Here is a 24,849-nt window from a genome sequence, read left to right on the forward strand (position 1 = left end):
CATTTATTTCCCTTAAAGTAGGGCAATGTTCTCTCCCCCCCCCCCCTTTTTTTTTTTTTTCATTTCCTCAGTTATTAAACTGAAAAACTAATTTAAAGTCATCTTCTCTTCAACAGAGGGTAGGAGGAAAATGACGTGGCATTGGATTTCATGTGACAGGGCAAGCAAATGGCTTTCTGAAGTGCTGATTATACCTTAGGCTGCCTTTTAAAATACATGTCCTCACAGAGCAGTTTATCCTTAGCTATGTTTGTCACTGGGAAGGTAACCTGATAACTATATAGAAATAGTGCTGCTGATGTTACCTTTTGGCCTTATAGTCATTTTTGTTGTCGATTTGTCCCTTTGTTCTCATGATGTGGGACACCTTCTCCAGCAGCAAATGATTGTCTCTCTCGATGATGGAAAGTCTGTCTTCCTAAAACTTTGCATGCAGAAGGGATAAAGAAATATTTATGTTTTTACAAGGCCGTAGCAAGCAGCAGTGATGTACCATGGATACCTAACAGGGTGTTCAAAATTGCTGTCCCCTTCTCTACACAGAGTGTGGCAGACACTGATCAGGTAAAGCTCAGAGCTAGTGTTGAGAGAACCCTTTGTTTCACCATTTTAATGGTGGTGCAGTGAGAGAAAGCCCTTTGCAATGCTGTGAATTTGACCCTGAAATGCTTTCCTGCAGCCACAGCAACAGCCTGTGATTAGCAAATGAATTTCATCAGTATAAGCAGAATTTCTATAAATATTTGTCAATGTATTTTCCAGGATCATCATTACCATTTGTGTCTCTAGCAGCCTTCATAGACTCTCATCAAAATCTAGGCTTGTTGTGATGGACACAGTACAAACACATGATGGGACTCATCCAGTCTGCTCTGAAGTCAATGTGAGTCTTTCCGTTTCTTCACTGAACTTTGGATCAAATGGTAATTTTTCCATTGACTTCAGTGAGACTTGGATTAGGTCCAGTTGCAGGCAATTTTTGTTCTGAAGGGGTTGCAGGCTAGTGTAAGAAGAGAAGCAACAACTGGGTGTAACAAATGGGGAGAGATGTATGAGGCAGTATAAACTAGTTCTGTTCATCCTTAACATGATTTTAAGACTCTTTGAATTTTATTTTAAAATGGAAGATATTAATAATCTCAATCTCTGGAATTAATGTGTCAAAAATGGAATTAAAATTGAAACAGTCCAGTGGAGGAGAGAGAACCCCTTTAGATATTCTGGGCATTGTCTAATTTGTAAAAAATGTTACCACATTGATTTTCAAAAAATACCAATCTATGCTAAAAGTGTGATGTGGGTACTGGGAAGGAATGGGGGAGAGATGAAGAGAAAAACTTATTTCAAGGTTATCTGAGTCCCAAGAATGCCTTCTCCAGCTGGGCTGGTTGGAGGTAACCAGAGAGAGGCTGGATGGAGGAAAGCAGGGAAAGCGCTCTTTTCATAGCTGGACTTTAACATCTCATTCTCAGAAGTCTCTCAGAACAGAATCACTGAAGCAATACTCTTGTTTTGAGCATACTAATTTACTCTTATCCCTTCTCCCATTTTTTTTTCCATATTTGATTCCAGGCGTGCCAAAGATACTGCACGTCCTGTATAAAATGAATAGGAAATCCTGATCATCCTGCTCTTACAGTTTTGAGTGGCTAATGTTAGAGTAGCAGCTTTCTGTAGGGAAACTAGTGCATCTGCCTTATTTGTTGGGTCTATAACCAAAGCAGGTCAGATGCTGTTCACACTGTAGTATAAAGGTACCTAAAACTGGTACATTAAGTAATCCCATCAGGCTCTGAATCACCTTGAGGAGAATGATTGTAAAGAAGAACTGGTTAATAGAAAATTGCAGAATTAGAGGTTTGGTTGTGTAGTTGGTTGATTTTTTTTCTTTCTGTAGCAGTTTGGAAAGTAGGAAGACGAGGAAGACTTAGGACCATAGTCTCACTTCCAGGAATCAGGACCTGTAGTTCAAAGGAACATGCCTAAGAGTAGCAGGTTCCTGTTAGTGTTTTCTTTTGTTAACCTCTGTGTGTGTGTGGGTTATGCAATGTTTCATTTTCAAAGGAATTTTAACACTGTTATTTTTACAGTAATAGGAAAAAATTAACAACATCAATTGAATCCATGTCCTAATATAGCATATGATTTTATGCATGGAGGATAAATGAATTGTTTTGCTAATGAAATGAATTTAAGATGCCTGGAGATTATTAAGTCACACAGTGAGATGATAAACAATTTTAAGGAAATTAGTTATGAAGCCCTTACATGGGCTACGCTCCCATTGCCTGAGGGGCACTGTGTTGGAAATTAACTCTTCAACAGGATTTAGCTGCACGTATTTTCTACTGTGCTCACATTTGGGTTTTTTTAATTGTTGTTGTTTCCTTTTAGTGAACAGAGTTAATGAGGTAGCAATTTATTTTCCACTCTCATCTTTTAATAAAAATTTTCCTCTTGGGAGCAGTAAGATTCTGAAGGATAACTGCCAGTCAAGGCTACCCATTGTTATTTCTTGTGCTTTGAATATGCTAACATCCTATTATTCAGTTCATTGCTCTGTGTGTATCTTGCTGATTGTGCTATTCTTGTTATCTGCAATTTTTTTTCATGGTTGTGCAGAAGTACCTTTTAGGAGGCTATCTGAACACTTTAGCACTTGTTAATCTGAAGCGCTTTGATTTCATCAATAATCACAAAGATAAAATAAGTTATATAATGCAGCTGGGAGTGTGCTATCCACGGATCCTGATAATCCTGTTGCAACAATCACTGCACTGAGGAAAAAAAGGGCCCTGAAATTGTGTCAATCTGGTAGTCTCTTTGTTTTCTTTGAGAGGAGACACGTTAGTGCTCAGTGAAATAACCAATACCATACATACGTTCAGCTTCCCTAAGATGAAGGTGGCTGTATACTGGAGGAGCACTTGTGTCCACTTATGGTTTTGCTGCCTGGATCTGCAACAAAAATGCAAATATTTATCCATTTTTGTTGGAAATATTGTTGCATATCATTATGGGAAACCTTTTCATTCCCATGTTCTGTTTTGTTAGCCAGCTGTAACACTATTAAACATATGATCCATTATATCAGGAAAGCCAAACTTGCCCAGAAGAGTAGTGGGAAATGCAAATCTTAAAGAGTTGTTCTAAAGTCTGCTGGAGATGCAAAGTGCTCTTTATGTTAGAGAAATGTAAAAAATACATACAGTCTGGTTACAGTGGTGTTGATGTTATGATACAGGGTAGACTAAGAGAAGGCGGGCAGTTTTTATTAGGCATCTAGCAGAAATAAAAAGACTAGTGTAACAAAGCCATAGGTGCTACTAAGCTGTGCCAGATCTTCCAAAGGGATGCACATTTAGGATGCTGCCAGAATGAGGTAAGAACTTCTCCTGTTGAGAGTATTCCCAGGCCTCTTCTTATTAGCACTTCAGAATGATCATCAAAAGCACGTTGTGTTTCTAATTATTCTAATAGAGCTGGTAGTTCAGTATATCTCCATCCTGACCTAAATGCCGTGCAATATATGAGGAAGAAGAATAATCCGTGAGCTGTCTTCGGCTGAATAAAGTGCATGGAAGAAAAGCTGGTAATGGGGAGTTGAGTGAGACAGGATTTAGAGGGGAGACTACTCTCTCTCACTGGGATCCTGCAGGGAGTGAGACTGGATTGGTTAAAACAATACCATGATTTTTGTCATACACGTGATAAACATTCTCCCGCTGTCATACCTCATATTTGAACCATTCCATCTCTGACAGACTCAGTGATACAGAAAGAAGAGAGAAATACTTGCTATTTTAAAAACAAAAAAAAAGAGGCTGCCAAGTAAGAGCAGCAGGCATAGCACCAATGCAAAACCTATGCAGCAGGGTATGACCAAAGCACTGAGTTCAGCAGAAGTCTTCCACATCTCTTTCTATAGCAGCTCTGTGATAAACCAAGGACCAGGCTTGAATCCCTGATAGCAGACCAGTCATACATACTACCAGGACAGGTTCCTTGCTTTTGTAACACAGTGAATAATTTACAGCATTGACTGGGAAAGTGTTTAGCAGTTTCTAGCTTTGTCTGAAATTCACTTGGACTGCTTGGCTTCTTGTGAAAACATTCAGCTGCTTTTTTGTAGGAGTCATCTCTGAAGAGGTGGGATCCCAGAAGCGGCTAACTGCTCGCAACTCCTGCTGATTTCAGGGGGGGATGAGAGCACTCATCTTAATCCTTTCTAGATCCCATCATGTTTAAGTAGCTGTTTTTTACTGGATAGCCAAACTAAACTTGGTAGTTTCTGAGGGTTTTGGTGGTTTTGGCTTCTGCTTCTGCTAGCTCCTCTGCTTCTTCAGGTGCTTTAAATTATCATGCTATTAATTTATTTTAAAAATAACTTTAAGACGACCTGCAATTTGTAAGAGGGTTGTTATTGTATCAGTCAGTAGAAATCACTGATGGGAAGAATTAGATGTGATATTTACGTAAACTCTGGTTTTAATTTATAGCTGTGCAAACTGTTCCAAACTTAAAACCACAAAAGGTGGTTTTAGAAACAAGATTTCTTCTGTGGAATTAATATCAATATCATTTCATTTTCTGGAAAGTGTTACGATTCATTTCTGTCATGTCCTTCTATGAACAACTGTAAAAGATAAAACCTTGTATTTTTTAAGTCCATCCTAATCTCTTTTGTGGCACTTTCCAGAGCCATGGTGCTTTTGGAGTGATTTTATATTTAATTCTATGCAGAATGGGGCAGAGAGTAACTCTGTTTTTTTCCCATTTGTCTCTTCCATTAAGAAAATAACAAAATTATTTGGACTGGAAGCATTTGCTTTTCTGTACATAAAAACATGCTGGCATGGAGAAAATTATCCTTAACCATTGCCATCTTTTTACTGGTCTTCTCCAAAACGTGTACCTTTTTTGTTTTTTTGGTATGTTACCTTTTTTTCTTCCCTGCTCCCTATCTTTCCCCTTGCTCTGTTTTTTTGGTGGTTTGGTTTGGGATTTTTGTGAGCCACTTCAATGCAAAGCCTGCACATCACCAAGCAGAGGCCCTAACGTTTTTTCAGAGCAATGCCTGTCTCTCTTGGCAAAGCAAAAACCTATGCTACATTTATGTCATTCAGGACAACCTGCCAGATTTCCCTGCTGCCTTCAGGTACCCCAGCCCACAGGTACCACTGCTCTGGTAGCTGGCATTTACCACAGCAAGCCTGAATTCATGCCAGCAGAAGGTGCAGTGAAATTTCTGGGCAACTCGTGTGGGAATTTAGGAGCACACCAGCATGACAACACAGGGACACTTGAAAAGGCCACTCTTTGACCATTGGAGACCTTGTTAGTCACTACTTGAGCTGTGTGCGAACCCTGTAATAAGGAACAAAATTCTGTACCTTCTAAGGCATCCTTTGTCTAACATGATCATTACTCTGTGCTCAGAAATTAACACTTGTGTTTAATCCAAAAGCAGTTGAGTCGTGGGAAATGTTTTGTTCTCTATAAATACATTTCTTCACTATATATCATGATGATATCTAACCTCTATTCTTGGCCTTTGAATGCCTTAGTGCATATATGAAGTGCTCTGTATGCTGAACAAAGGAGAGTTCTGTATGCATGGCGGATGCCAAGAGTATTTCAGCTAAGCTAATATCAGTTCCCTGCTTTAAAAGAGCCACTGTTTAAATAGCCATGCTTATATACAATAGTAAGCCTCTTGAGGTTAATTCACACAGAAGGAAATTTATTTATTTATTTAAATATTGGCAATTTGGTTAGAAAAAATATGTCAAATTCTATTCTCTACCTCATTTTAACTTTTTTCCACCTGCAAGTCAAATTATGGGAACAATGGAAGGAAGGAAGGAAGATATTTTTATACAGTTAATGAAACAGATCGAGTCTGGAAATAATGAAGAACTATTCCTTCATATTAAAGCTAATTATACTGTGATACAATCTTCCTAAGGCAGCAATACAGTTGAATCATAGTAGATGGTATTCAGTACTTAGAGATTTTCAAGAGGGAACAGTCCTGCATTATTACTGATTTGGAGCAGATGACTGTCCGAATCTTTTTTTCATTTCTAAATTTGGTGAACCTCATTATGATAACGCTAAATGGACACAAAAGCTATACCTGTATTTACTGGGTATTCTTAAAACATATCTCTTGTACCTTACTGCTGATCAGTAGCTTTCACAACAGTATTACAAATTAGTAGAGATGCTGTAGCCTTTTTGGGTAAGCTTATTATTTCATGAAGGCCTCTGCTCTTTATCAGACAGTTTTACCTACCCTTTTCTTGTGTTGTTCATATTTTGCTCTGTCCCATTTTAGCTGAAGATATTTGTTGCCACACTGTAAAATTGGCTGGTAGGCTCGATGCATCTTACACAAAATAAAACATCTCTGAATCTGGGCTTTTCTAACAAAAAAAAAAAAAAAAAAAAAAAAAAAGTATGAGTAATACCGTTCTGAGCCTTTCCTAAAGCAAAGCTCTGGAGACTTGTGGTATGTTTGTAGCTGGTCACGTGGTGGTTGTCATGGCATCACTGCTCCAAAAAAGAATGAATAGCTGGTGGTAGCATTTCAAACAATACATTTAACGAATAGCAAACAAGAACTGAATATTATAGCAAAGAATTCCAAGGAGTATTTTATTAATCTGTAAAATAGATTACCAATTATACTTCACTAGCCAGACTTATGTCCCACTGGTGAAGGAAAGACAGTGGTGTAAGCTATTAATAATGCTTCACACACTACCATAAATATGCAAAGGACTGTATAATGGGCTATATTTGCTGAGCCTTGAATTGAATGGCATGCCTCAGTAATGCTCCGAGCAAACCCACAGTGGGAGGTGTCATATTTTGCACTGCAATAACTTGCTTAAAACATTTTTTCTCATCGATAAGTATGCACTTTGCAAAAGCCACAGCAAACGTGTTCATTGTGAAATTGTTCTGGTTTTTAATAGCCTTTTCACCTTTCTTTACCTGCATGCTATCTGATTGCTAATGAATTACAGAAAGCTCAAACAGACTTCCAAAAGCCAGTTATTTACCAAGTTGACCACTGGTTCTCATGCAAGGCCACCTTGGCTTTCATTCTTTGTAGGCAATGTTTGGCAGAAAGATGAATGAGCAAAGATGTTTTCTCAGGCCTACCCAAAATGGAAAAGGTTCTTCTGCTTATTTAAACTCAGCTTGGCCTCCTCCAAAGCCGGTCTTGGGCTGACACAGTTCAGCTGATGTTTCTGTCCTTGTGGTGCGGAGCACACTGAAGCTTGGTCTGTCAGGCTTCTAAAGGACTTTGCTTTTGGCTCATGCATTTTCTTGATAAGGCCCATAGTTCTTAGGGAGAAGAGTTGAATTACAACTTGCAGCTCTTACGGATCTTTTAAAAGAGGTAGGATAACACACATTATATAAAAGCACTGGGCTGTAAGGAGGGAACCTATGGCTGACAGTAACAAAGTTGACTAACCAGAACGGGTCTGTACAGGTAACCAGGGGATATTCCATTTTAGCACAAGGCGGCTTGTGCAGTTTATTCTTACACAGCGTCTCACGTGGGCACAGGGAAGAGCAATACATCTATTACACAGCTACCTAACGCAGAATCAGGGCCAGTATTGTCTTGAATCTGTATCTTGACTAGCTTTTGCATTTCAATAGTGAAATAAGGTTGGATATAGGGGGTTGTGATTTTTATTATAGTTGATGTGAAGTGGTATTTAAACAGAAGCAGACATAAAATTAAAACCTTGATACATACTAATTTTGAGCTGTAAGGCAAATACTCTTACTTTCAGATAACTGATGGAAGGAATTGAAGAGTGGGGTTTTTTCAGCTGCTTGGGTTCTTGTTATTTTCCTGTTAATGTAACAGGGAGATGTGGAGAATGTCAGTAAAATAATAGAGTACAGAGCTAAAATGCATTTCTTCAAATACATATAAAATCTGACTCTGCACATAATACAATTATATTTTGCTCTTGAACAAATAGAAATGCTTAGGCCCTCATTTGCTTGGCAGAGTCTTGGTCTCAGTCTTTTAAATGCTACATGTGTAATGATCTATTATGGACAGATCTGAAGGGCACAATTATCATTATGTTTCATTGATTTTGGTGAAGCCCTTAAAATATAAGGAAAACTTTTACACTGATGAAAACATGGCCCAGTAAGAAATTGAAATAACTTCAAATAGTTTCCCAGCTGCTTCTGAATTAAAATTTGTGACAGAAGGGAAGTGGCTTTAAACTTCCTCTGTGGCTGCCTATTCTCTCTCTACCCTCAGAAACCGTGGACCATATATGCATTCATTCTAAACAGGGGTTTGGGTGGGGTTTTGTTGTTGCTGTTTTGTGTTTTGTTTTGGGGTAAGGAAAGCAAAACTCAAGAATTTCAAAACTGGCTGTCTTTGGGTTGAGCTACCTAAGGTCCAGCAGGTCCCTTCTGTCAGAAGATGGTGCTGGAAGACAAGAACAGGGGGTCCTACCTCTCTTTCTAATTTCACTGTCTAAGTTTAGAGCTTCAACAGGGGATTCTATAGAGTAGCATTTCACTGCTTACTCAAAGCTGTCTCGTGAAGTATCCTTAACAAACTAGGGGACTAGACCTAGTACCTCTGCAAGCAGATATTTATGAAATTTTTGTTCTGTATACAATTTTATGAAGTAACAGGCATGGGAATTTCTGTGTTATAGGCAGAAAGACTTGCATATAGTTTCTTAATAACAAAAAGTACTTGCTGAAGAACAGATGAGAAATGAGTATATAATGAATGTAAGAAGATACCTGCAAAAAATGCATTTTCCACTATATATCAAGACACACAAAGCACAGAATACCGTGTTTTCTGTAGCATAAAAGCAAGTTGGTCAATACCAGTCTATTTTTTTAAGTGGCAATCTTGGAGTGTGCTGAGCTTCTTTTATGAGATCTCAGCACCCTACAGCACTCACAGGTTTCTGGGTTTGCTTTTTAGTCTCTTTTTTGGTTTAGTCTGATTTTTAAGCAAACCTGTTCATATAATATACGGGCTGTAAGCTCTGCAGGTGGTATTGCTGCTGCAAATTTGAATTTTGTGTTACTTCCCCCTTGAACTATGTTGCAAGGTTAGTGAGTTGCTGCCCTTTCCTCTCCCACTGTCTTTGCCAGAAGAACTCAGGCTGGCTTAGCTGGCGGCTATAGCAGCTGCTTATGCTTATGACCCAGTTACAGAATAAGTTAAAGAAGATGCTTCATCTCCCACTGCACACCCAATATAGATCATGTTTTTGGAGGTACTCTTGCCTACTGTGACCAGAAGTGTCTTTCCTGCTGTTTGCTTTTTCTGTGAACTTTGTATAAATAGTAAGAAAAGAGGCTGAGTATATATTTTCTAAAGCTTTTAAGGTTTTCTGTATGTGTGAAGAGAAAAATAAGTCCTGATTTTTTTTTTTTTGGTGACAGCTTTCCTGGTTATTTTAAAGTCATGATGATTCTTCACTTTATGAGGTATTTTATTCTGACCAACTTTGAGCAGATTAACAAACTGAACTGCAGGATTGGAGTCACTTGCGAGTGTGCTTGAGGATCAGGTCCAGTCTCCCTTCATTCATTGCCTTCCCCTGGATGGAGATGTTGAGAGAAGCCAATATATTTTTTTTTTGTTAGTTTGGTGTGTTACATGATAGGATCCAATGCTGTGACTTTGACCCTGCAAGCACACACCCTTATCATATAACTCACAAGCAAACCACCCGTCCAAGTAGCTGAAGAGTCCATCTGTAGTCAGGGGGATAAAAAAAGCAACTGGAAAACCTGCGGGGGTGAGTGGGACCCGTTCTGTCTGTGCATGCAGCATACCTAGCCACTTCCATCTAAGGGCTGCCTGCAGTCACCCAGAGCATGTCTTGGTGCATACGTGTGCAGCAGAGCAAACCCTTTCCAGTGTGGCATGAGCTCTTGTTGTGCTGAGTGGTGCAAAGGGAAGGGGACATGAGAGTTACTGCTCACACCACAATGCAAAAGCAGATTTACCAGATGCTTCCTTTAGTCTTGACCCTTTATGGAAGCTTTGAGCAGGAATGAATTTTTGGCTGGGAAAAAAAAAAGGTTGTTTCCCACTTATTGTCTGAGCAATTGAGAGAAGGAAAAGGGGGTGAGAAGAGAGGAAGAGGAAGGGAAAAACACTGCTATGATTATATGGAGTTTTATTTATATATACCTATGTTTACATCTGCATACATGATTTTAAATCTTTTGGGCAATGTTTGGTAAGACCCAGGATTTCCTTATCTACAGCAAAAATGTGAAGTAGACTAGTGCTGATAACTGATTTTGCTCAGTGGTTTTTACATGGGAGGAGGGCACAGAGGGAGAAGAAAGGACTGCTGAATGACTGCCTGGGCTTTTGCATTGCGGTCAGCTCGCTTGTGGAGTAGTCCTTAGCTTTCTGAGGAAGGCTGGTCTTATGGTGTGAGTGCAATGGAGTAGGCACGCAGAGATGAGGCCACAGCTCCTTCCCCTGCCTTTGCCTGAGGAGGGGAGTGCTTTCTGGGTAACCCCAGAAGGTATCTGGGCACAGGCTGTTGCTGCTGAAAAGCTGGTCCGTAGCCAGAGGCCAGCACATCCTGGGACAGAACTGGGTGAATTGGCCCAGCAAGCCCATCCGCTCCAAGGCCAGCGTCTGCGTTCAGCCGCCTGCTCCCTGGCCACAAATGTCACTGCAGCAACAACAGCTGCTGCAAGGATGAGAAGATTTCTTCTGTGTGCAGGCTAGGGGTGTTGCTGACTCTTTGTCTGGCAGTTTTTAAATTTGTGGGTCTTTTCTTTGGATTGAACCCTTGTCAGGCTTTACAAGGGCAAACCTCAGCCTACTTGTCAGTACAAGGCATAGCTAAATTTGCGGCTGGAATGAGGGCAACTTGCCAGTGCAGGCAAGGCCCACATTGTGGGAAGAGAGGTGGTAGCCTCCTAAGAGTGGCACAGAGGAGAAAATTTGGAGAGGCCTGAAGCATAGCGACCTCTTAAGAACAGAAAAAGCACTGTGAAGTGGCAAAAGCTTTTGGTTAAAAGCAAATGCCAACAGAAATACTGTTCTGTGCATTTTTAAGTGGGTGCATGGTGGTGCACATGTGTTACAGGAATGAGCTGTGGTTGGTATTCCCTGCGTGAATGCTGTGCTTCTGCCCAGGGGTGCACACCTCTGGCAGGCCCTGCACTTCTGCTCCGCAGAAGGCATGTGACAGCAGATGCCAAGGTTAATTCTTGCTAATGCATTGCTCTGTGGTTTAGATTTGTTATACTGCTTTCAGGGCTTACATTACTTCTTACTGCTATAAAAATCTGATTGCTTATAACGGCTACAAGAAGTCAGTGGAGAAGATGAAGAATTAGTTATAATTTTATTCGGTCCTTGGATGTTTATTTCCTTCTTCACTTTCTTTCTCTGCTCTATCTCACACACCTGGATAACCTTCAAAAAGCACTTGTGTCCCCATCTTCATTTTTTATCCTCCTTCTTTGACCTCAGAAATAATTGAAAGGTACCCAGAAAAAGGCACTGTTTTCCTGAATGAAAGCACTATCTAAACATGAACCCTGGGCTGTTCTTCTAAACCAGCTGGGCACACAGAAGTTGGCTGCTTAAGGGCCTGGGTATGATGTTTGAGAAAAGAAAGGTCTGAAACCCTAATCTATTTGTACCTCTCTCTCTGTCCCCAGTGGCTTGGGGAGACCTGCCAACTGCAAAATTATGCCAATACAATTAGTCCCGTCATCGGCCAGTCAGACACAGTAAGCCAACACACTGACAAGAACTGCTAGTCTTACCCGTGTGTCCTGCTACTATTCAGCCTGTGTCACACAAGCAAGAGAGGAAAGTGAGTCTTGCAGTGCTGCCTTTGGATTTACCCTCTGGCTTACTTGGATTACTTACTCTGGTTTGCTGGCAAAGAGGCAGCAAGTTACAAGGTTCTGGCACTATGAGGAATACCTCATCCACACACTCTCGCTTTTTTTTTCTTTTTTTTTTTTTTTTTTTGAGTAAGAGCAGATGTCTTGGACAGGCAAGTTTTGTTCTCCCTGGGGGTTTTATGGGCCACCATAAAGCCAGAATGGTCAATCTCATCAAATGAGGCTCAAAGACAATGCTACACTGGGTAGAGGAAGGAATACTTTACAAGGATGGAGCAGGGAGACCTGCAATTGTGTCATTACCAGTCGAGTGGCAAGAGTGCTATGCCAGTTTGAGATGGGATTAGCTGGGTGCATTAGTTTCGGGTTATATATCTTGTCTTCTGGTCAGACACAGGCAGATAATATTATTCTCAATAGCAAAATAAATTTCTGCTTGTTTAAACAATGTCTTGTTATGGCTTCTCTGCAAATGCATGTAAATACTCCCATGTGCAAATTAAATTCTCCCACTGGGTGCAAGAGGAATACGCTCCTGGGTACAAGGAGCATATTTGCTCTGACATCTGTGCTTGTTCGATGAGTGACCAGACCTTCCATCTGTGGTACTTAGTTGAGAGATCACAGCTATTTCCAGCAGGTGGCAGATTACAATCACGCTAGTAACCAAATATGGGTACAAATGATGTGTTTTCCAGACTATTTATTCAGATATTGACTTAAATATACACATTATATAGTGGCTATAAATGTGTTTCCAACAGCAATAAAATAAGATTGCATGATTGGAGCCGATTAGTAGTTATCCATGATAATATGTAATTAAATACTTGGGAATCAAGTGTGGTATGATTTTTTTTTTAATTCAGCTTTGATTTTTTTATCTCCCAGATCAGAAAAATTGCTTCTATTCCAAAACCCTCCAAATAACCATCTGGCTAATTGTGTTTCATGGTATAAGATTATCTTTGCTCATGTACTGTGATGGGAGAGAGCTCCTCCATGCAGTCATGCCTGGATAATTAGCTGATGCTTTAAAGAATTACATGCTAAAAAAATGGTGCCGAATTGCATCGGATTGCCTTTCCTAGGTGGCACCTCTCTGGCAGAGTTGCTCTGCCTGAGTGGTACTACTTACAGAGGGTGGGTTTTTTCAGATTAGCAGTCCCTAATGAGGACTGGATTTGGCTCCTTTTGCTCTCATTAGTAGTTACTCACACACATGAGTAATCCCAGTGGGTTCAATGGGAGCTATTCACCATGCAGAGAGAGGGTGACATTTGCAAGCTGACCCTCCAGCATTGGCTTCAATGGGATTTTTGAGCAAATGGAAGCCCACAGGATCTGACCCATAGTAAATGTGTGACTACATGGAAAAGTCTATTCAAGGTTTATAGCTGCATGTGGGATAGCTGTGTCACTGAAAGTGCTGGTTGTGGATGAATTATGCAAAGCTTCTCAAAGTCGTTGTAAACTTTACAGCATCTGTCATATATATCTTGCTTATAGCGCAAAACTGGGACATATCTGGGAGGCAGAGGTGTTTGTTTTATGGGTATTTTTTTCTGTAGATATTGGTAGTATAATCCCAGTGGCTTCCTGCTGGGGGACTATACAGTCTCCTGGGGTGGATATGTGGGAGAAGATGGAGTACGAGCTCTCCTGACAGTCCCCTTAGAAGAGATACGAGGGGTGCTGCTAAACTGAGGGAGTTTGAAGCTTTGCCTTGGAGTTGGAGAGTAAGGATGGAATCCTGTGTTATGAAATTAATTCTCATAAAGAACACAGAAGACTGCAGATGAGCTGATGACATAAAAGCAGAGAAGATATGAAAGTGATGATTATGGCTGCCAATATGCAGTGACTTGTGAAATACGGGTGTTTATATGCCTGCTTGCATAACCACATATTTATTGTAAACAGCAGTACCCAGTATTTTAAAAAAAGTAGAGAGTCCCATTGCTGCTCAGTTTTTCTTTCTCAAGATCATTTGCTGTTTTCGCTTAGTTACAGCAGTTCCACAGAAGGCTAATGTGGGAGAGATGAGAATGGATGCATACTTATTAAACTGCAGTAAAATTCACTACATTTCATTCTTGTACATAATCACTGTGGGTTTTTTTTGTAAGATCTTAATGCAGTTTTATTACATTATAATCTTTTATGGAAGGACAAAGGGATTTGTTCCTTAATAGGAAAGGAGATTTTATAGGCAGTAAAGCAGATGACCCAGAACACAATGCTTCTACTAGTTTAACCAGAAGGTATTTCATGTTGGTAAACTTCATCAGAATACTGAATGTTCTGTGCTTGCTGATGAAATGACTTAGATTTTAACATAGTTAGATTTTTTAGGAGGACACTAGACTGACAGACTTTTAGAAGTGATGAGCAAGAATTAAAGGAGCAAAGTGTTCTTTTTAAAAACAAATAAAAATTAAAAAAACATACAACACGAAAATTAGTTGTATTGTGTCAGCTATTGTAACAACCAGTTCTCACTGGCCCCTTTTTCCTGTAATTAAAGCCATTTTTCTTTTCCCCCTTCTGGCCTCTTCCTGGCCCAGTGTTCCAGCAAGAAAAAGCAAGTAGTAAGAACAACAGGTAGACATGCTTTTCTTCTTGTACTCAGGGATCACAGTGGAGATCTTTGCTTTCTTTATGTGTAGTAACTGCAGTGCAATCCCCAGTTTTCCTGCTTCTGATGCACAGATCTATTTTTATCCAATGTGTGAGTGCATCATACATGTATGTACTGGTACACACGCACCCCCCCCGCCTCTGTTCATTTACAACCATCTCAGTAACGTCCACTCTTTCCCATGTTTCTCCTTCAATTAAACTTTGTCATTTCTGGGTTTTTTTTGGTGTGAAATCTATGCTTTCTTGTCATTGTTTCTGACATTTTGCTAATTAAAACCTTCTCCTTGTAATCGTTCTCTTCCTTTCACTTTTTAATTTAGTGTAATGGCCAAAGTGTTTCTCTGCCAAGCTAATGATACAGGCAATTTCATTACTGTTTTTTCATTCCTCTGTAGCTATGTCAGATGCAAACTCTTAGCCTTTGGAGACACAGGTAATCACAGGCTCATTCTTAACTTCCTACTTACATAGGGTCATTGTATTTCTGCCATACTTCATTATGCATGGAGACTAAGGACTGCAGACTTTTCCTGACCAGTTGGTTGGTTCTAGGACTTCAGAAGAAAAAAAAAATTGCTACTTTTACTATCTTACTGTGAAAGTTATCACCGCAAGGGCTAAATTTACCACTCAGTGAAGGAGTAACATTTAGAGGCACAACCAAAGACATCTTTGCTTCCCCACTCACTTTGCCAAGGATAAATGTTTGCTGTGTCACCAAGTCAGAGAAGTCAGACCATGAGGCATCTCTGTATGGTTACTAGCTGTCTTTAGGCCTGGTATAGATATTAGTAGCTGAAACTATCCATGTCTTCCTAAAATTCAATCACAGTATCTTGCTCAGTCATCAGATCATAGCCTTACTTTTTGTTACAGTGGCATTTCCTTAGATTTGTCTCAAATGCGATGTTCTTTCACATAAATATAGGTAGCAGCTTTGTCATACCCAGGGGACACTAGGTTCATATTTTGTTGGTTTCTTGCATAATGCAAAAGGAGATTAGAAAGCTTCTTATATTCTGTTTCCTCTGGAGAGAAAGCTATCATGTAGATCAAGAGAGGAAATGATTTCCTTGCTTGGCACAAATGAGTCACAAAAAATGACCTTCTTTGTAGTCTAATTTAGACCCAAGAATCCTCTGAAGAGCTGATAATATAAACCCATATGGCTTGGATGGAGAAAAGTTGGAAAAGATATTGTCATTAAGAGACTCATCCACATCTTAAAAAGCAGCATTTCACTTTGTCTCGATTTTTTGATCAGACTGCTAGCAGCTGCAAACCTCATGTTGCCTGCATGTGTTATCTGTAATACACACACACACATGATATGCTGCTGCTGAGGTTTCATTTCAACAATGGAGATATTGAAAAAGCAATGCACATTCTTTGGCAGTTTCTTATAATGCGTTTAACATCTTTTAAAATACATATTCATGTGAGCTTTGAAACATTGCTTTCATTTACATTGTTGGACTGTGTGGCATGTGGATTTGGCGATGATATTTATTACAGAGGAAGCAAAAATCTTTTAGCCTTATGTCAAGAAAACAAGAGACAACAGAAAATAAACTGGCACACTGATATAGGAAAGCACTGTCAGAGAGCTTCAGCAGAAAAGGACTGGTGGGAAACCAGAAGAGTAGCTGAATAGCACAGTGATCTGCAAGTAATAATTTGTAGATTCTTATGTGAGGAAGCTCAATTTATTCCATGATGAAGAGTATAGGAAAGTGACAGCTTTTTTTTCCCCTCTTTTTTTTTTAATTTTTTCTTGCTGTAATTTTTTTAAAATACTAGGGGGGTTTTTGCTGATTTGGTGTTTTGTTTTCAATGTTGGTCTCTTCTGATTGTTGCTAATTGATTCTGTAGGCATCTTGGTAGTTTCTTTTATGCTTAAGTGCAGAAGTTGGTGGTACTTTATGTTTTAAAGAAAAGGCTGGGTTTATGGTTGAGTTTTGCCACAGCCTTCCTGGACATATCCATGCTCTTGGTAAAGCTAGACCATCCTGAAAAACAGCCTGGAAGTGTAGCCATGGGTAAGCACACACTCCTGAAGCTGCCCAGCATGCCACCGTACCCCAGCCACCCCTCTGGATTGGGATGGTTTCTGCTTTTGATCCTGGGCAAAGCATTTTAAAATCTCATGGCTTATGGGCCTCTTGTTTTTCATAATATACAGATGGGAGTCATGACAGTATATTTTGATTTTTTTTTTTTTTTTTACCAGCAAACGTGGTACCTCACACACCCTCATGAGCACCAGTTGCTCACACAGAGAGAGGTTGCAAGCAACACTGGAGGCTAGAAGGTGGGGGACAACCATCACATTAGATAACAGGGTGAATTTATGCTTCAAACAAAATCAGATTTAAGAGTGGTGGGCTCTGACTGCAAATTGGGGTGTGTGAAAAGGCAGGGGGGAATTTATGTATAGCCTGGTTTTGTGAACATATAAGTGGGTTATAGGTAGATATCTTGTTTTGTTTCTTGGACACAAAGGAGATAGAAGTGCCATGACTGTCTGGAAAGAACACAACTGCAAATTGGGAAAGATAGTCTGTTGGGTATCTGCTGAGAGTAACTCTTGCAGCAGCAAATGCTGGGGAGAGAATTGATAAATTGATTTTTTTTAATGACCATTTTGGGGTCAACTTTCTGCAGATGAGAAAAGCTTCAAACAGGGAAATGAGGTCAACTGAAGTCTTTAGGTACCAAAGGCAAACATGGAAAACACAGAGGAGTAAAACATTTTATCTGAGATGTCTGTAGTATTTAGTGTGTGGAAGCAAGTTTCTCCCTGATGCTGTTGGGGAACATTTATCAGTTCCCAGTATCAGCGTGTAGAAGTTTCTTTGGTTACTGAATCCCCACAAGTACAAAGTTAACATGTTTTTAAAGAGATCTATAAGCTCAATTTGTGAGCTCGTTTGGGATCAATTTATACAGATACTGACAATAGGATCCATTTTCCTTTGCTTATAGCTAAACTTTATCCACTTGCTTATAGCTGGAAGTCCTTGTCTCTGCCTATGTACAGCATTGTGTGTAACAGTTGTTTGCCATTCTTCTTCAGTGAGATGACTGAGTGGGCATATATTTATTGTGTGTAAATACGTTCAAGGTGTGTGCATGTGTGGCGAAGGAGCAAAAGCAACAGCTGGTGTATATTCCCTTTTATCTGTGATCATATGCAGAGTGTTAAAACAGACCTGTACAACATGCATACTCTAAAACCGTTTGTTTGCCACATCCAGTATCTGAAAGGCAACAACAGGTTGGCCAGTCTGACTCAATGTCCTTCTTAAAATGTGAGGTATCTGATCAGCATTTTTGTAGCTTCTGTTCAGGCTGCTGCTGGTGTTGTCTCTTGTCCAGCTGGAAGGTGAAACAAACCCAGGGAAATCAGAAGTATTGTGACAGGTAACATGAGGGCTATGGTGAAGAAAATGCTAGAGGTTATTAGGACAGGGAGCACTGAAGGTATTATGGGGGATGCAAAGGACCAGCAGGCAGAGGAGCTGAAGTATTGCAGTGAGCTGGGAGCATTATGGAGAAGAGACAACACTTGGTAGGTGGAATAAGGATAATGTAATAAGGTTACAGAGGACACTGGGCATACTGCAGCAAGGAGGGAGGGAATTACAGCATGGATGTTGGCAAATGGAAGCCTTTGCTTTACAAAATCCCTTCAGTGTCTTGTGCTATAAAAGTATTTTTATCAAATTACATATGTCACTTGGCTATGCAGACAAGGAGAACAAAGTAAGTCAGGCAGCTCCTTAAGATAACTCACTGCTTCCTTTTTTGGCTGTGAGCTTGCCAGTTTCCTTCAGTTAGGCCCATACCTGTGTTGGAAAACCCAGATGCTCCAGGCTTTTCTACACACTGACTTCCACTGCCATTGCGGCTCCTTCCCAAGTTTTCATATGCTCTTATATATTTCCATAGCTCACTATTTTTTTTTCCTTTTTTTTAAATGAAGGGAGTTCATTACATTTTGTACCTGCCATTGTTCAAGCAATGATGGACTACCCAACTGTATTCTTCTAGCTTGCCTGGACAACTTCTTCTCCACAGACATCATACTGCATGTGACTGACTTAGGATTTGCCTTCTGATTTCTTGCTGTCCTTCAACAGTTTCATTCTTTCAGTACTAGCTTCTCAATGTATGTATAGATTGTCCTTAGTCTGTTTGCCTTTCTGTCACTTCTGAAATTATAGCTAGAATTTGATGATTTTTTTTTCCTTTTTTTTTGCTTCTTTCTTTTTGCTGCAGGCTTGAGAAAGGGCATTTTGTTGTGCTTCTTGGACATGCTGAACTGTGATGTGCCCGGGCTGTCCTGCGTAGGGATGTTCGAAGCCTCCTCTGGGAGGTTGTGACTGTCTGCACCAAAGGTAATTTGCCTTTTTTACTTTCTGAAATAATGTAATCCCATGACCTCTGTTGAACTTTGTGGTCTGCTTTTGCCAGACCTTTAGGGAAGGAGTATTTCAACTACTGAGTTTACAAGACCCGAAGTTTGGCACTGAATACTGACACAGGACCTGTTTCTTGCTGTTTAATGTGTAATCATGCAAGTCTGAAATCTGAATTCCCTGCTCTTCCCGTGCGATCAGGTAGAGCGAGCTGCGCCGCTGATCAAATAGAGCCAGGAGCCAGACCGGCCCGCTCCCAACGCCCAGACGGCTTTGCTTATTTAACGCGGGACTTCTTTTCCCCACTAATGAATGGGTTTCAACCTGGGGACGTCGCAAGTGCCCTTTCTTTATGGCTCTATGGGAAAGAGGACTTGAACATCCCTCCCTCCCTCCCTCCCTCCCTCCCGCCATTGATTAGCGGGCCCCGCCGGCGGGGCCAACGGCTGCTTCCCGACGGTTGGTCCGGGCCGGCACTGGAGATGAGCCATCGAGTTAGTCAGCTTTCCCCCCCGCTGCCCCCTCGGGAGTCCCGGCGGGGCGGGCGCGCTGCCGCGGCCGGCAGGAACGGAGCCTCCCCTCAGGGCCGCGGCCGGGCCGGCGGTGGGACGGGCCGGCGGGCGGGCGCGGGCGCGCGCCTCGTTCCAGCTGTTGCGATCGCCGCGGCGGCTCCCGGCGCCTACCCCGGCTCCCGGCTCCCCGCTCCCACCCCTGACGGCAGCGGCCCAATGAGCGCCGCGGCCGCTGCCCCGCTGGCCAATGAGGAGGCGGCGGCGGGGCGGAGGCGGGCGCTGCCGGCCTGAGGCGGGGGGAGAGGCGGGCGCTGCGCTGCGCTGCGCTCCGCTCGGCTGCTGGCTCGCGGCAGCCTGGTTGCGGCGCGCTCCAAGCCCTCCGCTCGCCCTCGTTCCCGCCGCGGCGGAGCTGCTCGCCTGCCTCCTCCTCCTCGGCCTCCTCCTCATCTTCGGCCTCTTCTTCCTCCTCCTGCCCGGCCCGGCCCGCGCGTCTCCGCGGCGGCGAGGCTCGAGCACTGCTGAGCGCCAGGCGCGGCGGCGGCACCACCACCACCACCACCACCATGGCGGTGGAGGAAGAGGGGCTGCGGGTCTTCCAGAGCGTCAGGATTAAAATCGGTGAGAGCGCGGGGTGGGGGCGGCTGACAGCGGGCGGGGAGCCCCCGCTGGAACGGGCAGCGCCGCTGCGGCGAGGCACCCGGCGCCGGCCGCTCCTTTGCGCTCCCCCTGCGTCCCGCGTCCCGCTGGGGCAGCGGCTGGGGACGGCGGGGCGGGCGGTGCCCGTGGTCCGGCGGGGCTCCGCGGCGTCTCAGGCCGGCGGTGCGGGGCCGGAGGGGGAGGCGGTGCGGAGAGCGGCGCCGTGAGGGGCGGCCGGGTGCCGCGGTGACAGGCCGGCAGCGCGGTGCGCGTCCGGCTGGCGAGCGGCGCCGGCGGGAGTTCAGGCGGCGCAGGATATGAGGCGGATTTCGTGTTTTTTTTACTTGTGGGTTTGTTTTTTTTTTTTCCACTTTTCGTTGCTAAGCTACGCGCTAAAAAGTTTGAAGGCGGTCATCGAGTTTCGGTACTGCGTGTCATTGGCAAAGCTGGTGAGAAATCGGCCAAAAAGCGGCCGTGGGAAGGAGCCGGTGCCTCTTGCCCCTCGCCTCGGTGAGCGGGATGGGCTCAGCCGGCTGCTTCTTCACGCCGTCCTACGACTCGCGCTTGGAGATTCGCTCTTCTTGCTGCTGATCGAGTTCCAAACCACATTATTAGAAAGTAAGCGACAGATGTCAGCGTGCAGATTAAACTCTCCCTGGTAGAGTGGCGAGTGTGCCGGCTAGGAGGGAAATCCCTCGTTTCCGCAACAGAGTCAAACCGGCGCGCAGGGGGAGCGCCTTGCCTGGCTTAGATGGGGCGTGTGGGCTGGCAGCGTGAGGGCAAGTGGGAAAGTTTAGCGCCGGACTCGCAGTGGTGGTGGGTACTCGGGGAGTTGGGCTTGTTGCTTCCGATTAACGCTCTTGAAAAATCTCCTTTTGCACATCTGCGCGTAAAAACGCAACCACCAATTGTCATGTTAGGTAAAACTGAAAAGTGAGTTTGCATAGAAAGTCTCATTATTGGATGGTGGCATTACCGTTTCAAAGAGACCATTGATAGGATCATTTCCTTATTAATTGTTAGCAGGTAGTTCAGTGGTAGCAGGTTTTGTTTGTTTTTTTTTTTTTTTAAATTTGTGGCATAAACTAAACATTATGTGTCGGTTCTGTGTTCTTTTATACATCCAGAGGTAGATTCAGTAACATTATAAAACATGGTCAGAGACCTGTTTTCTGGCTCTTTTTGAAGAAGAGAGTAAAAAAAAAAACCTCACATGTAGGATGATGTCTCTTGAGTGAGTTTGTTTTTGAGAAGAAAACAGTGATGTCATACCTAAATGATTGATGTCACTAGAGTGTGGGAATTTCTTCGAGTGGTAGAAGAGATCGAAGATAATAACAGCAGCTAAAGATTTGAGATTAATCTAATTAAACCACGGACTACAGTTAATCCTACTGCTGACTTCAGTTATCAGAGCTAAGCGTTTGATTAATGTGCAGTATTGCAGTAAGGATTCTTGCTGTCTTTTAACGTGGATAGTAAGTAGGAAAAACTGTATGCATCACTGGTACGCTGGTGCTCTGCTTCTGCCTTCTAAGCAGAAGGTCTTAATGAACTGCAAGAATAATGCCAGGCGCTTTCTGGAGTGCCGCTGCGCCCAGGTTTTCTACTGTGATACAGCAGAGGGCGATAATAAGTACGCACAAAAGTGAGCTCTTTCCTTCTGTTCACTAGAAAGTATCTGCAGGCATATTCATCAGCTTTCGTGGCAGGAACACAAGTTTCTGGGATTTGTTTTTGAAAGTAAAATACCTTTTTGTAGCTGTCTATCTTTTGTGAAATTTTTCAGAAAAATGGAAGTGGCAGGATTGCTTTGATGGGTTGAGGGAGTATTTCTTAACAGGTCTTGTAAAGCAATCCTAATTTTGAAGGAATTGTATATGGAGGCTTGTAGGCTCCCTGCAAAAAATCTTGTGACTGGATTTGAAAGGAGATGGTGAACATTGGAGGGACACTACTTTTGTCTATTATTTGCAAGAGCAGATTTGTCTTAGCAGTTCCCATTCACTACTACCTTGTAGGTGTCTCTCACCTCTAGTGGCAGGAGGCTTTGAATCTTTTGATGGCTTAAGGGATGAGGAAAGAGGGATAAGTCATTTCCCATCTTGATTTGCTTTGATTTATCATGCTCTAGAAGTGGGCAGTTCTATTCTTTGAGAGCTTGCTTCATGGCCAAGCTCTGACTGATCTCTGACTTTCAGATACAATGTGCTTGATCTGGTAAGATGTTTCCTTCTCTGTAGCACCCTTGCTGGCAAATCATGAATGGGGACACTGATATACAAGTATGCCTCAGTGTAAATCTGATGAAATGTAGGACTGATGCTTTGAAGAATCAGTGCAAACACACTGAGATCAAAGTGGGGTACCCATGGCGGCCTTTTGTAATAGAGGCTGATGCAGTTCATAGGCTTCAGGCCACGCGAACTCTAATGTTTTGTATGGCTGGGTCTTGTCCCCTATTTCCAAGAAGCTGCAGGTAGATTAAGGTGTTTTCTACTGCTGGTGTAACTTGTTCTTTTGAGACTGATGGGTTGCATAGAATCAGCGATATTTAGCCAGATGGGTAATTATATCCCAGGTCTCCTAAGTGCTTCCCCATTCTGAATAGTGTTAGTAGTGTTGTTTCTAGTCATGTTTGGATTTAGTTTGAGCCATCTGTTTCCCCTATTGAAAATGTGAACCCTTGAGCGTCTTAGGAACCGATGTTTCCCTCTTTTGGTTGCACTGCCAATAATGTGTCAATTCCAAAAAATGTCTTGTTGAGATACTGGAGTTGTGCAGCAACAATATGAACTCTGTCACTGTGGGTAGCAGTGTTAAGAGGAATTGTTACTGTGCTGCTTCTTGTCCAGTCTCTGGTTTTCTTTTGTGGTTTGTTGAATTGAAAGAACGCAGTGCCTGGCTGCTTCTGCTCATGTCTGTTGCAATGAATTACTATATAGTAAAAAGGAAAAAGTAGTATCTATGCTAATGAATGCACTGTTCAGATGTCTATTTGAAATTGATTTATTTTGGCTTCCCATAACTGAAACTGTTGTCCTCTTGTCTTTTTTTCCTTAATTGAAAATTATTTTTACCGGAATCCCTTATACATAAACAAAACAATGTGTCATATAAGACTAAACAAACACTTCCTATAAGATTGCCACTTTGAGGAAGTGTGCAGTGCTGATATTTCCATGAGTCAGTGTTTCAAAACCTGAAAGGAAATAGCATAAGGCTCTATGGCTGATGATTGGCTGGAAAAACTACAAAGAGAGTCCTTCTGCTTGACAACATGACTTGTGTTGTACTGTTAATAATATTTAATAAATATACTGTACTTAATGGCTGCTTTTTTTTCCTCCTTAAATGGTATCAACTATTAGACTTTCAGTTGAAAAAATAAAAGCTTATATTCAGCATTTCTGCTGTGGAGGGCTGTGTACTGGTTAGTGGAGAACTTTCTGCCAGATTTTACTTTGTGAAATTATTTATACTTGAAAAACCTAAAGCAATGGCTCATTTGTGAATTCTCACTGTAAAGTAACAAGCTTTCCCTGTCTCTGAAATCTAGTACTCTTGTATCTGTGAATATTAGGCTCTGCTCTAAAACTATATTTTTCTAGCAGTAGCAGAGCTTGTTATAGAGGTTAAACTGCCTCATAGTTTTGGAATAATAATTAGGACAGGGGGTTCCTGCATATCAAGAGGCTGCCAGGGGCCATAATATAATGAAGAAGACCTTTTGCTCATCGTTCTGTTGACCTCAGATCATTATGGTCTACTTCTATGCTGTGAAGGCTTGTCGCAATTTGACATTCATAAACTTCTAAAGCTCTTTTATCATCTTTAGAAAGGACCAGAGGTGGACCTCTTGTGGTTACAGGTGTTGAGTATAAAATGGGAGACTTCTGGCAATGTAGTCTCTCCTTAGCACTGTGATCGGAAGCATGAAGCTGTGATACCTTTGTGGTAAAGGTTTGCTACTACCTGATGTGGGTTGGTGTTCCTGTTCAAAGGGTAAACCCACCATTTTCTGAGAAGTCAAAAAACCTCATTTACATTGTGATGGTTCAGTTAACTAGATAAGGATTGTTGGTCTGTAGACTGTGCCATCTCTCTGACTCTTAATTTTGCTTTGCCTTCTTTATTAATTCACACAGAGATATGTAGTTTAAGACACTGCAAAAGCAATTGAACTTTTCCTTGGGAAACTGAGAATCTTGGGTGAAGTCAGGCAGAGTGTTCACTTAAGTGCTACTATACTAGTGTTTAAGCAGGCCAATTGCCAAGAGAATATATTTACTGCCCTTTCACCATTAAACTTGATATGGAATAAACATTTGAGAGATGCCTCTCTGCATTTCTGTAAGGTTCAAGAGGAACTATCTTGTCTCTGACAAACTTAAAGCCTCCCTGAAGTCTAATAATCCTAAAACTGATCAGGGAAATCCATTTTGCCTTGAGAAGATGTCCCTTTTAATGTTGTCTGTTGGGATTTGGTGCCTTGTCTTAAGTGGTTACTTGTGGAAGTAAGTATGACTAAATATGCTAACTGCATAACACTGTAAAAGGATTTATCTCCATTTAAATTCAGCATAAGGCTGTTGGATAGATATTTTTAGAATGAGAGTATTTTTCCCAGGTACCCATATATCTCTATATAGATATAATAGAAAATTACTATATAAGAAACATTTTACACTTCCTAAAAAGATAACAAGGATTTTTCTAGTGTT

At 41.8% G+C, this 24,849-nt stretch overlaps 2 protein-coding genes across 3 annotated transcripts in view; one reads left to right on the plus strand and one right to left on the minus strand.

Annotated features, from left to right (window-relative positions):
* Positions 1-301: 301 nt before the first annotated feature.
* On the minus strand, positions 302-6,391 carry CFAP97D2 (CFAP97 domain containing 2). Its single transcript, XM_074901136.1, is given in 4 exon segments — positions 302-418; positions 1,531-1,595; positions 2,883-2,958; positions 6,299-6,391. Coding segments are annotated over 4 exon segments (351 nt in total).
* Positions 6,392-19,832: 13,441 nt separating this feature from the next.
* Positions 19,833-24,849, plus strand: part of RASA3 (RAS p21 protein activator 3) — a 136,520-nt gene continuing 131,503 nt past the window's right edge. For both annotated transcript variants that reach the window (XM_074909778.1, XM_074909787.1), the window contains exon 1: positions 19,833-20,107. In XM_074909778.1, the coding sequence (XP_074765879.1) occupies positions 20,053-20,107 (55 nt within the window). In that variant the 5' untranslated portion in view covers positions 19,833-20,052. The remainder of the gene's footprint in view (positions 20,108-24,849) is intronic.

The sequence above is a fragment of the Athene noctua genome, chromosome 1 (assembly GCF_965140245.1).
Source record: "Athene noctua chromosome 1, bAthNoc1.hap1.1, whole genome shotgun sequence".
NCBI classification, from domain to species: Eukaryota; Metazoa; Chordata; class Aves; order Strigiformes; family Strigidae; genus Athene; species Athene noctua.